Source organism: Zea mays, chromosome 6 (genome assembly GCF_902167145.1).
Source record: "Zea mays cultivar B73 chromosome 6, Zm-B73-REFERENCE-NAM-5.0, whole genome shotgun sequence".
NCBI classification, from domain to species: Eukaryota; Viridiplantae; Streptophyta; class Magnoliopsida; order Poales; family Poaceae; genus Zea; species Zea mays.
Window position 1 is genome coordinate 164088099 of NC_050101.1, and position 12155 is coordinate 164100253.

A 12155-nucleotide genomic window follows, 5' to 3' on the forward strand; every position below is an offset into this window, starting at 1 on the left:
CATAGCAGTAGTTGCCCTCACACCATTGCCTGGTCTTTCTTTGGCCGAGACTCTAAAAACCCAGCTGCAACTTTCGAATGTCTTCTCACAACAAAACTTTATCTTGTTAGTTGGCTTGCACTTAAACTTGCCGCGTTCTAGTCGACCTAAAAAAATAGCAACATATCAGGTGCAAGCTAAATTTTCATACAAACTCTGCAAACTAACTAACAAGTCACAAAAAAATTCTTTAAAAATTATAGATGTACTTTATTGCAAATTCTACTACTGTATAAAATTTCAAATTCAAAATCATTATATATTAGAAGTTACAAAAAAAAAGAGAAAACTCTGAGATAATTTTCACTTTTTGTTTCTCATAATTTTCTTTTTTTATCTCTTAACATACGACGGATTTGAATTTTTGAAATTTTGTATAGTGGTAAAGTGAGCAATGAAGTATATCTATAATTTTTTAAAAACTTTTAAGATTTTTGTTAATTGATTTATATGTAGCTTACACGAAAACTTGGTAAATACGTTGCCTAAATTGTTTTTGGTCCAAAAGACTCTTCCAGCTCAATCCATTGCAAGTTGCAACGGCTCTCCTGCGCTCTCTGCCTCTATGGCCACGGCTCTTCTTCCAGAACAAAAAGGGGTCCCGAGTCCCGACACCGCAAGGCTTTCATTCCCCGGAGTTCTTGTCGTCTTCTCTTCGGCGTCCCGTTAACCGCCATCCACCACACCGAGCCCCAACCCCAAGCAGCCCCCAACTACCAATCCCTCGCACCTCCATCCCTGTCTCCCATGGCTGTGCCTCTGCGGTGGGCGAACCTCAACATCAACCTGGTGATCGAGATCGTGAACCGCGTCCCGTGCGCGATCGACCGCGAACGGATGGCCGCCGTCTGCCAGGCGTGGCTCGCGGCGGTCGTGCAGGCAAAGCCTCTGACATATCAGCTCCCGTCGCTCTTCCTCCCGCCCGCGAACGTGTCTGGCGTCTACTGCTACCTCAGCGGCTGCCGCGACCACAACATGTTGCCCGGGCCCCGCTACTTCGGTTCGTACGACGGCGGCTGGTTCTTCCTCGCCTACGGTCAGACTCGCGGGCACCGGCTGTTCAACATCCGCACCGGAGGCTCCCACGAGCTACCCGACGTGGTCGCGGATCTCTTCACTACTGTCGGAACCTACAGCATGGTCGTCCTCGCCGCCACCCTCTCGCTCCCGCCTGATCACCTGGCATGCGTCGCCGCGGGCATCGTCACCTACCAGCCGGACCTCGACGCGCCGCGCCGACGCCACGTCGCGTTCTGGCGACCAGGGGATAAGATGGCCGTCTGCAACGTTGTGCCCAACGAGTCAGTTGGGCCGGGTTTGGAACCGGAGGACGTCGTGTACTACCGGGACTCCTTCTATTTCCTCACCCAAGATGGGCATATTCTCGTGTCCCGACCGTACTATAATCGTGTGGGGGATATCCTGGGAGCGCTATCGAAGTTAACGCGCTTCCAGTTCCAGGAAGGGGGGTGCAGTGACGAGCAGTTCGTCCGCGCTCGCTACCTCGTATCATCCCGCGGGGAACTATTGATGGTCGTCAGGCTCGCTGCCCACCATCACGCGCCGACGTCGTCGTTCAAGGTGTTCCGGATGACCCTATACCCTAGGACCTGGTTCGAGGAGGATGCATTGTGTGGCCGGATGTTGTTCGTGGGACGAGGATGCTCCAGGTCCTACGAGGTGAGTCAGTACCCGGGGTTCAAGGACGGCATCTTCTTCTTGGATGATCGGAGCTTCTACGATGCCGAGATGATGTTCCGCAGAGTCAATGAGAGGCAGTACCCCTGCAGCGACATCGGCAAGTGGTCGCCGGATAGGCCGTCTCCCCACGTCGACCTCTACTTCCCAGAGCGGGTTCCTTCTTACAACTCTCCTCCGGCTTGGCTTCTCCCTTAGATACCTACGAAATCTGTTGTGTTTGAAAGCCATAAATGATGTGCGTGTGTGTGTGTTCGTCGTCTTGCAGTAATTGTTGGTTCTTTTAACAGTGAAACAGTAGCTGAAAATATATGCTTATCCAGATGTGTTCTGTTTGTTGTGCCTAGCATTCCTACTGTTCTGTACTTTGTGATGCGTGATGGTTCCTTCACCTTGTCTTGAAACTGGATAGACATGCATGGAAACTGATCCAGATGAGCATCTGTGTTCTTAACATTGACGCTCTAAGCAGAAATGCACAATCTAGGATGCCTGAGTAACAATTATTTGGTATTCTTTCAGACTGCTAGCTAGGCTTACATGACATGCTTCTTTAGTCTCACTGAATATTCTGTGCACTCTCGGTAATGTACAACACATGTTTTTTAATCATTTTAAGAAGATTATTTTAGCTTCTTTATGATTTGTTAGCAAAGAAATACATAAGTTAGTGCTGAATTTTATCCACATGACTCAATATCTCAATCTAGCACTAGGTTCACAATGCAGGATCGTTAAAATTATTTGAATTGGCTGACCGATTTTTAGATGTGTGGACTGATATACTATTATTTATTTGTGCATAGTAGTTCTAACATTCTATTGCTATATATACTTGTGATAACGTCTTTTTGGTCATCTGGTTAATTGTATTGGAGATATGGGTAGGTTGGAGTTTCAAATTTAATAGTTCACTAGGTGAGTGCCCGTGCGTTGCGACGGGAGTAAAAAAATTTGTATGAAACATAGAAACGGAACGACAAATATCACTATGATATGCAAAATCCGTATGGTAAACATTATCAATATCACACAAATTATTTCTAAAGAGTCAATTTCGAATTTTGTAATGAGAGACAAATGTGTCAACAACCATACACTAATCTAATCCTTTTTAGCGATATCGATAAGTCGATGTTGTATGTTTGCAGAGATAACATATCGGTACGAATTGTCCTCATAATTTAAGAGACTAATCACATTTGCATCCTACACACAAAGACAGTAGAGAACAAAATGTTAAATTTGTATTATGTAATCGGAATGTATGTTTGAACCTGAAATGAACGTACTACACTTACCCTAATAAATGCCACGGACACAAATTAGATTCGAGCTAAAATGCTTTGGGGCCATAATTTAGGGATTCGACTGAAGTTTCCATTTCTGCTTTGTCGTTAATAGTGGCTACACAACTGGTAAGGAAACACGCATAGAAAAGAAGAAAACGAGAAATGATCACATGATGGAGGGAAGGGGATCACAAGCATGATGGAACCAGGCTGTGTGCAGGATACGCGGGTGGCAGTGCGGCTAGGAAAGCAGGGCACGCATTGAGCAGCGAGCATGCGACAAGGGAACGTGTAGAGGAAGAAACCGACATGCGGGGTCCATTTGTAAGTGAAATAGATAGGGAAAGGTTGGGATTAGTTGGGTTTTCAGGAGTGGCCTGAGTAGACCAGCACAACCGTGTGGCGAGCGAGCGTTCCATGCATTTTTTTATTTTTATTTTATATCCTTTCAAATATAGAAGTACTCTTAGCTAGTTGTTAAAGTACTTTTTAGATGCTAATTGGAAAACATGACCAGGGTTTAATGGTTGTTTAGAATATCTTAGTTCCAAGTTTGTAATGCCATTTTCACGCATGGGGGTGATATAGAATCAATATTACTAACACAGTTTCATTTGAGAACTTTATCCTCGGTATGATGTGGCCATGTGGGTATATGAGATCTGAATACATGCATAATCACATAAGAAAATGAGGGGAGTCTAGACAAAATAAAAACTCACATGAATGAAACTCACGGAACAAGCGCCGACATAAATGAGGACATAGCAGTTGACAAAGTATTACAAATAGCATGCTACGTACCACACATACAAGTCAACCAAGTCGACGACTTACACAAAGTATGGTACACAATAACGTGTTGCATCTGTTCAATCAGTAAAATATGCATGGTTGTTTAAACTTGAAATTATGTCATTATGTCTCGTTTACACCAGTTCCTCCACAAAGATCCGACCCATTAGTGATGAGGTGGGCTTTGGAATTTCATTATGTCTCGTTTTTTTAAATCTGTCCTTAGTTTTATTTCGCCGTGCTAGTAATAGATTTTACTATTTGATAGAAACAAAACGAGTCATCGTAACACAAATTTAGAAGTCTCATAAAAAATGATTTTTAGCATCTAAAGATCATACAAATCAGATAAAGGCAAGGGTCAATTGCAAAGTGGCCTAAGAGCATCTCCAAGAGATTGCTAAAAGGCCCTGAAAAAACGTATTTGAGGGAAACTCCATTTTCTCCGCCTCCAATAGAACCCGCATCCTTCCCATTTTTTCGCGGTGACGCTTCTCTGGCGATTCATCCCGTATATTTGCATGAGGCAAAGTCTCCCCAATCATCTCACACCCGCACATCCCACCTGTTTGCCGCATTCTTTTCGACCTTGAGAGCCATTGCGGGAGAAGCAAGCTCGAAGTCGCCACGATGAATGTGTCGCGGTTCATGGACAAGCAGATCCAGAGCGGTGTCGCCTCCGTCTCTTCAGATGGGAGGTGCTGCAGACCATGCCCCTGCCGGTGTAGTGAAATTGTGGTTCCAGGGTGGAGGAGCACCCCGACGTCCGTTGCTTTTGTCCTACTGGAGTAGAAGCATACCCTCTTGGTGGAGTAGAAGCAACATCACTTCTATAGTGATTTATTAATGCAAATCGCTTGTCCTCTTGGCTCCTGTCGCCGGAAAAATAAATCAAGGCACATGGAACTAAGCTAGAAGGACAGTAGGAAAATAAAAGGGCAGCAAACCAGGCTCATTTAGCTGTGATGGCCCATGTAGGATGTTTCAAAAATATTAGGGTGTTTTTATTTAGCAGTCTGCTGTGAGATTAATATTTTTTTACGAATCTTTTTTTTCAGCAGTCCCCAATACGAGATTTTTGGAAACAAAATTTTAGCAATCTCTTGGAGATGCTCTAAGACATTGTCGTATTTGCAACAAAATATAGGGACGTCTCAATTTTTAGTAGAAGAGCAAGCTTTCGTGTGACCCTACCAACCCTCGAATCAAATGTTTATATTTATTATATGCTCGAACTGTTATAATAGTTACCAAATATCAGTGGCGAAAATGAAACTTACAAATTTAGCAGGAAAACAGACATACATAGTTATTATTGTGGCTAATCATAGAGTAAAGCAACAACGACGGCTTTAATACACGCGATGGTAATGGTGCAGCTTCTTGGTCTTCTTAGGATGTAGAAGCACGGAGCTGAGTGTGGTACGACTCAGCAGCAGGACAACCCTCTGTAGCTCCATAACCTGTTCCAAGATTCAGTTACACAAGACCAAGTGAATAGCTAGTCTAGCACAATGCAAAGAATGTGAGTTATGTAGCAGATATAGATACCTTGGACTTTGTTAGTGTAATTTCTTTGACCACAAGATTCGACGTCTGAATTTTGGAATCACTAACAATCTTAACAGTGGATGTTAATGAGAGTGGAAGAACACGCAGGTCATCAGTAACCAGGAAATTCGTCTTCCCACTTACATATACTTCGCCTTTCTCGCTTCCACCGTTTGGTTCTTTTGGATTCGCCTCACAAAGTTTAATGGACTTCACCGTATTTGCGCAAAAAGCTTCATAGCGTCGCAAAGAATTTTTGTAAGGGATATCGTGACAACGACTACAACCTGAAAACCCTAAACTCTTGAAGCAAACAAAGCAGGCTTTGATCGTCAGTTCTCTTGGAGCTAATTCGTCAACCTGAAGGATCTTAGAAGCGCAGCAACCAAAGAAGGGTGGCAACTTTGGGTCCAGAAGGAGACTCTGGCACTCCTCTCTGACGAATACTTGGACACTACCATCTATGCTCATGTAAACATTACCGAGGCAGCCTTTTGCCGAGCACTGGCCATATAACTTAATTGCGGATCCCAGTGGAATGCTTAATAAGCCGAAGAGAGAGTCCACAAAATCGACACCAACTTCAGCATACAGCAGGGCGGAGTTGTCCTTCGTCAGAAGAACCCTGATCTTCAGGTTTCCTGGCATTTCCTGGTCCTCGTTTTCTTGTTTAGGATGTAAGTTCTGAACAAGCGCTTCTAGGCTTGCATCATCTTGTGGAACAGGAGCTTCGAAATAATGATCAGTGAGAGGTTGCTTAGACGTCAACAATCTCTTCAGCAAGCATGTTATCTGGATGAAATGGAACATTAAATACGTAAGTTCATAGTAATTACAGCACAGTGGGGTTTGTTTATTTTTTCCCGACACACAAGTTCAGATAGACGAACCTTTTCTGAACTGAACTGCAGAACCTGCTGCTCTAGGACAGCTGGATCAAGCACACCAAATTTCTCGAAGACAGACATCATAAGAGAGGTAGATGCTGGCGCAACCTGGAGATCATCAGTGACGATAAACTTCAAGCAACCTTTCACAAAAACTCCATCCTCTGAACAAGTGGCGGCGGCGGTTTCAGTGTCACCATCGTATTTTGGGCACTGTCCAATGGACTCCATGACCTTACCACATTTGCAGATCGTGCCAGGGAACGAACTGAACGCGTTGTCGCTAAGAGCGCTGCACCGCGTGTCCTTGCAGACATAGACCACCCTTGGAACGCTTCCATCGACGTTGATCTTGAGGCGACAGCAGTGGCCGGAAGCCGCGTTGAGCGGTTTCAGAAGCATCGCCTTGCAAGCACTGGTTTGGAAGTACTCCAAGTTGAGGTCCTCCACGCTCTTGTACAGTTGGTCGAGACAACCCAACTGAGACTGCTTGTCCAGCAGGCGGACGATGGTGTCGAGCAGAACGGTGAGGAAGCTGAAGAGCACGTCGACGAACTCCTTGTTGGACTCAGCAAAGAGCACCTTCTTCTTCTCTTTGTCCACGGACAGCTTCACGCCAATGGTCGGCCCCTCTGGTTTAGCCATGGTGGATTGCTGGCGATTTGGCTCAAGGAAGTGGTACGGTCTCTTCTTGTGCTAGTACATGAAACAAGCAAGTGTGACCCCTTAAAATACCTGGTGCGTGCCAATGGTCGCCCTGGAATCTGACAGGTCACAATTCAGAAAACGAAACGACAAAAGCGTCTTTCCAGTTCGCACGAAGAGTCGGGCATTGAAGCTAATTTACTTCAGAAACTTCTCGTTTTCCAGTTTACACAAGTATAATACCACGGTAAATTATGTATAAATGTATGTTATATTGTTATTTTAATCTAACTATTTCACACATTGCAATCATTAGTTCTATATATGATAGTAGAGTGTCGTGCATTGCGATAGAATATAAATCATTCAATGAAATATTAATTCACAATGATTACATGAAAATGAACAATATATATATATATATATATATTGTCATCAACCTCGCTAAAATCTTTACCAACAACCAATACTGAACCGATTTTGATGGGTTTTAGCTTCATGCATGTTCAAACACCAAAATGAGTCTTAGTAGCCCACAGTACATGCGGATAAGGCAAAAGTTTAAAAGGATTACTCCACACATATTAAATCAAATGATAAAGTGAGCCTAATAAGCCTCCACATGTTCAAGAAGTAGAAATACACGTATAAGAAAGACTGTTCTAACTTGGAAGAAGAAGGGAAAAAAATCAGACAACTATATCAACTGAACAAAGACATCAGGCGTCACCTGGCTGCTAGAACATCATTCATGGCTTCCTACTCCTCCGGTTGGATGGTGATGTCCACCTTGTCTGACTTTTGATTCTTAAGCAGATCCACCAGCCACCAAATTTCTTTAGCATGAGATAAAAAAGATCAGTTGTATCAAATATCAGGGTGGCCAGTAACTATAGTCACCCAAAAGAGCAGTAATCATGTAATCCTCACTGGTGACAAAATTTGTTATAGTTAATGGTGGGAGTAGTTCTCTTGCACTCATATGATATCTTACTATCCGAAGCCTCCATCGCAAACAACCAAGTCTGCTTTGCATCCATCGAAATGCCTAATAACATGACACCAAATCCATACTAATTAGTCACAGCCAGCTAACTGCAGCAACAAAAACCTATACTTCTTTTGCGTCCGTCTCACCACATCCGTTGTCCGAGCATTAGTGATGTCGCCCTACACTTGCATAACACCTATCAGGGTCATTGGTTGCTAGTCAATCGCGATGATGAGAGGAAGGTCACCTTCCCTAGTAGCATAACACAACCGAACCAAGAAGAGCGAGACGAGGCCATTAGGTACCCACAACAAAACTATGCAAGGACAGACCGCTGTGCACTGGCACTGGCGCTTACTTGCAATTAGGATATTGTTTTGGTGGTACATATAGGTTCGGTCTCAAAACCTACAAGTGAGAATAGGGAATCAAGCAATCAGTCAAAAAAAATTTATGGATGGGTTACTGGGCCTATGGGATTTGTGCTACCACCTTCTGGAGCTATGCAACACATGTAACTGCATGGTCATAGTTTTTTATGTGAACTAACTTCTGATTCACTTTAGACCAATAAATCTCATTGTGAGCTTCTGATTATTCTAGTATAATTCAAGGAAATGACAACATACAGTTTGATTTATTATTATGACCTGCGAATCTAACTTTTTCCAACTATTACATTAATTAGTAATATGATATTAATATTAATTGTCATTGCATTTTTCATGTTCATTCGTGGGTTTTAATATTACAATCCAATAAAAATAGACAAAATAGGCTTGTGAATCATATTAGTGGTCAATCTTTCTTTCCCAACACAAGTGCAAGGAACTTATGTGAAGGATGTTGACAGACCTGAGCATCCTCCCATTGAAGGTGACAGTTTATCAGAGTGACCATCTATGTTGGCAACGAATGCTGCACAAACTGAACCAGCTATGTATACTGCTGCCTGAAGATAGAAGAATGCAGACATTTTTTATACGGACGGACGGACCAGACATTGAAGATAAAAAAATTCAGAACAAAATTTGCTACATTACTGCAACGCTGAACGTTAACTTGTTTTGTAGTCACAAAGACACTTTTTGTTGAAAAATAAAGGGCATACCTCAGCATTTGGCAGCAGCAGTTGCAATGCTGAACGCATTAGTGGACACACACACACAAGGAGCAGCCAGAGGAGTGAAACTGATGATGACAGGATGATTGTAATTATGCCAGATCCAAATACAAGTACCTTGCCTAGGCTTCAATGACTCCCATTCAAAATATAGAGAGATAATATAACCTTCGTATTCTGTGCATAGCAAAAAAAATCTCAATGCATTGCGCTAACTGTGACATAAAGGATTCTAACTATGGTGGTGCACATGATCCAATGAGCAAGTGAGAGAGTAAATGACTGGTGAGTGGTTGGTGTTTCAACATCAAGCAGCATGAACAGAAGGCAATGTGTCTGCCCTTCGGCCTTTGTCTCCTCCTTCAAAGCCGGAGAGTCTTACTCCCACGGATGCAGGCGGCCTCGATTCTGTGCATTAAACAATACACAATTCGTCAGATCTAGACACGACACAAGATGACCATGACAATAAGGATTCAAAGGAGGATATGGGTGTCTAAATACCTTGGTTTATGGGAGTCAAAACAGAGGTGTACCAGCCCAATGGAATGAAAATCAGCCACCAGCTCACCAGACAATAGTTTCAGGTTCCACGTTCTTTCAGATTTTCACATGAATTGATAATAAAGAGCAAATACATATTGCCTTGTTTAGGATCATTGGACACACTGACGTGGAGAATACCATGCACCCTTTGTAACCTCAGGTAAAAAAGAAGGAAAACAAAAAAAACTATTAGTAATGAAAATGTGCCCTCAATTATAATTTGTATGTAGCTTTTCACAGTAACAGACAGACTCATCTAGGTATGTGCTCGTGCGTTGCGACGGTAGTAAAAAAATTTATATGAAACATTTCTCTAGCCTTTCTATCTGGAGCGCATCCAGCACGTTCCATTTCTCTATATACTTCAGATACATACTCGAGCCAAGAGCAGAATTATTTCAATGCTTTTAGATTAATCAGGTACATACAATAAAATCAGTTACTTTTATATTCGACCATCCTAATAAAAAACAACTAAAATTTGAAACCTATATTCATGAGCTGAAAACAAGACCTTCCATAATCATAACTAACAGTTAATATTCTGTGCAGATTCTATACAAGAGACACCCAAGAGCCTGTAAAAAATCACAAACACTAACGTTAACTCATGGCACTATTAGTATTTAACCAGTACAAAAAAATAATTGCAATTCAATAATATGATAGGAAACATTTGCATAAAACCAGAGTGCAAAATCATAGCTGAAGAGGTGGTTTACCCAGATATCTACTTTCTCACTTATAACCTCCACCAGGCCATCGTCAGGCACGCCCCCACTAGGCCGGCGTCAGGGGAGCCCAGGCACCTGGACAACGCCTCCAGGAACGGTCTCCTGATCCCGCTACGGCTGCCGAGTAGCGCCGCGGCCACGTGTCTCAGCCACGCATCGTTTTTGGCCGCTTCCTTGTCCTGGGCACCGCAAAGAGAACTTCAGAAACTACTCGTCGATACTGTGTTGTGCCTTCCTGTGTGTAAAAGGTGACCGGGTGTGCAGCACTGTACGTGTACAGCAGCATCAGAAGTGGCAGTGGTGGCCCATGAGTGGTCGACGAAGCCGGCATGTTCCAGCATCCGGTCCTCTACGTGAAGGTCGCCTGAGAAGCAGCAGCAGAGCTCTCCGAGTGCTGGGCACGACAGTGTCCTTTGACAGGCAGCATCTCAGAGAACGTGTGATGGTCTTGATCGCCTCTTCTCTGTACGTGCTGTTTCTGTTTGGCTCCACCTGCAACGCGTTTTAGTTAGAGTTCTCTGCAGACTATTAAATTCCAGGCGATGTCTGAGGCGGGTAGCAAACGAAATACAATTTCGTGGAAGTGGAAATGTAAGCGTACAACAAGAAGAGATTCTGGGTTTAAAGCTGTATACCAATGCATCCAAACACATCAGTAGAACGGCGATTGGGGCTTGTTCTTCTGTGGGCAAGCTCCGGAGGTACTCCAGCAGCACATCCATTGCCTCCACGACTCTGCTCTCGATTGTAGGAGCAATTCAACCATTTCTCTCCTGTTCGAAATCAGAGTGTTGGTGGTGATCGGCAGTTAAGATGGCAGCACATATACATATGCTTTGTCATAATTTTTTAAGAAAAAAAACTCTGAATGAAACTGCACCTTCTTAAGCAGACCAGTTCCATGAGCAAACCCACTGCAGTTCTCCTTGTCGAAAGCACTTTACTCTAAAGAAGTCGCAGAATACTCGAGCCATCCATCTTTATAGCCACGTAATCCCTGCAGCTGCCTTCAGCCCTGATGCAAGATAGCAAGTGCTCAGCCACCCGCGGCTGCTCGTCACCCCTATCTTTAAACCATGCATGTACACAACAGATCCTAAAAACCCATGAATTTCTATCGCATCACAGATCCAAATTACCTCTATCGAGCCATACCACTTGTGGGAGCTCTCTACGCGGAAGCTCTCATTAAAAAATTTGCCACTGGCAAAAATCAAAATTGATGTGAGCTACTGACTATTGAGCATAAAGATCTTGAAAAAATACCTTTTCTCGCAGCAGGGATTTGAGATTGAAGATTTGCGTTGCTGCGCTCGGTCGGGTTCCTCTGCTCGAGGAGTCGCCGTGGCCTTGTGCCACTGCCTCTTGCCATCGTGCGGGTAATGTGGGTGCGGGCGCGGTTCCCGCTAGGGTAGAGGCGATTGTGATCCGCGGGGCTTGGGGGTGTGCGCGGCGAGGGCGGGGGGTGCCGGGGCGGTGGACAGGCATCTCCTTGCCTGTGGCATTGGAGAAAGAGGCGGAGTCGAGGAGGGCAGCGACGGAGTACATGCCGATGCGCCATATCTGCTCCTCTGCGCCAATAGTGGCGTCGCCCGAGTAAGAATGCATGTGGTCATTGGGTAGGGTTTTCTCTAGCGGCAGACGGATCTGACACAACGACGCGTGGAGGTGAGAAGGCTCCCGTGGAGGCAGCAGAGGAAGAAGGTTGCGGGATGCGGGGCGGGGTGCGTCCGCCGGTGGGATGCGGGCAGGAGGCAGCAGAGGAAGAAGGTCGCGGGATGCGGGGCGCGTCCTCAGGCGGGATGCGGGCGACAGAAGTCGTGGGACGTGGACGACTCAGATTATTTACAGGAT

The 12155-nt window shown here is 44.4% G+C and overlaps 2 protein-coding genes and 1 long non-coding RNA gene across 4 annotated transcripts; 1 reads left to right on the forward strand and 2 right to left on the reverse strand.

The window, feature by feature from the left end:
* The first annotated feature begins 655 nt into the window (after positions 1-655).
* On the forward strand, positions 656-2045 carry LOC100276496 (uncharacterized). The gene has a single exon (NM_001150270.2). The coding sequence runs from the start codon at positions 787-789 to the stop codon at positions 1933-1935; it is 1149 nt and encodes a 382-aa protein (NP_001143742.2). The 5' UTR covers positions 656-786; the 3' UTR covers positions 1936-2045.
* Positions 2046-5176: 3131 nt separating this feature from the next.
* LOC103630455 (DUF674 family protein) lies at positions 5177-6907 on the reverse strand. The gene is made up of 3 exons (XM_008651508.2): positions 6266-6907; positions 5376-6167; positions 5177-5287 (listed from the first exon to the last, which is right to left on the reverse strand). Exons 1-3 carry the CDS (start codon positions 6905-6907, stop codon positions 5177-5179), a joined length of 1545 nt encoding a protein of 514 aa, XP_008649730.1.
* A 719-nt stretch (positions 6908-7626) lies between these two features.
* Positions 7627-9218, reverse strand: LOC103630456 (uncharacterized). Of its 2 annotated transcripts, none has more exons than XR_002263285.1 (6): positions 9010-9218; positions 8754-8816; positions 8257-8306; positions 8045-8150; positions 7838-7955; positions 7627-7743 (listed from the first exon to the last, which is right to left on the reverse strand). It is a non-coding gene; the product is annotated as an uncharacterized lncRNA (long non-coding RNA). The 2 variants fall into 2 exon arrangements; XR_002263286.1 differs by having other exon boundaries at positions 8754-8850.
* Between the last annotated feature and the right edge of the window lie 2937 nt (positions 9219-12155).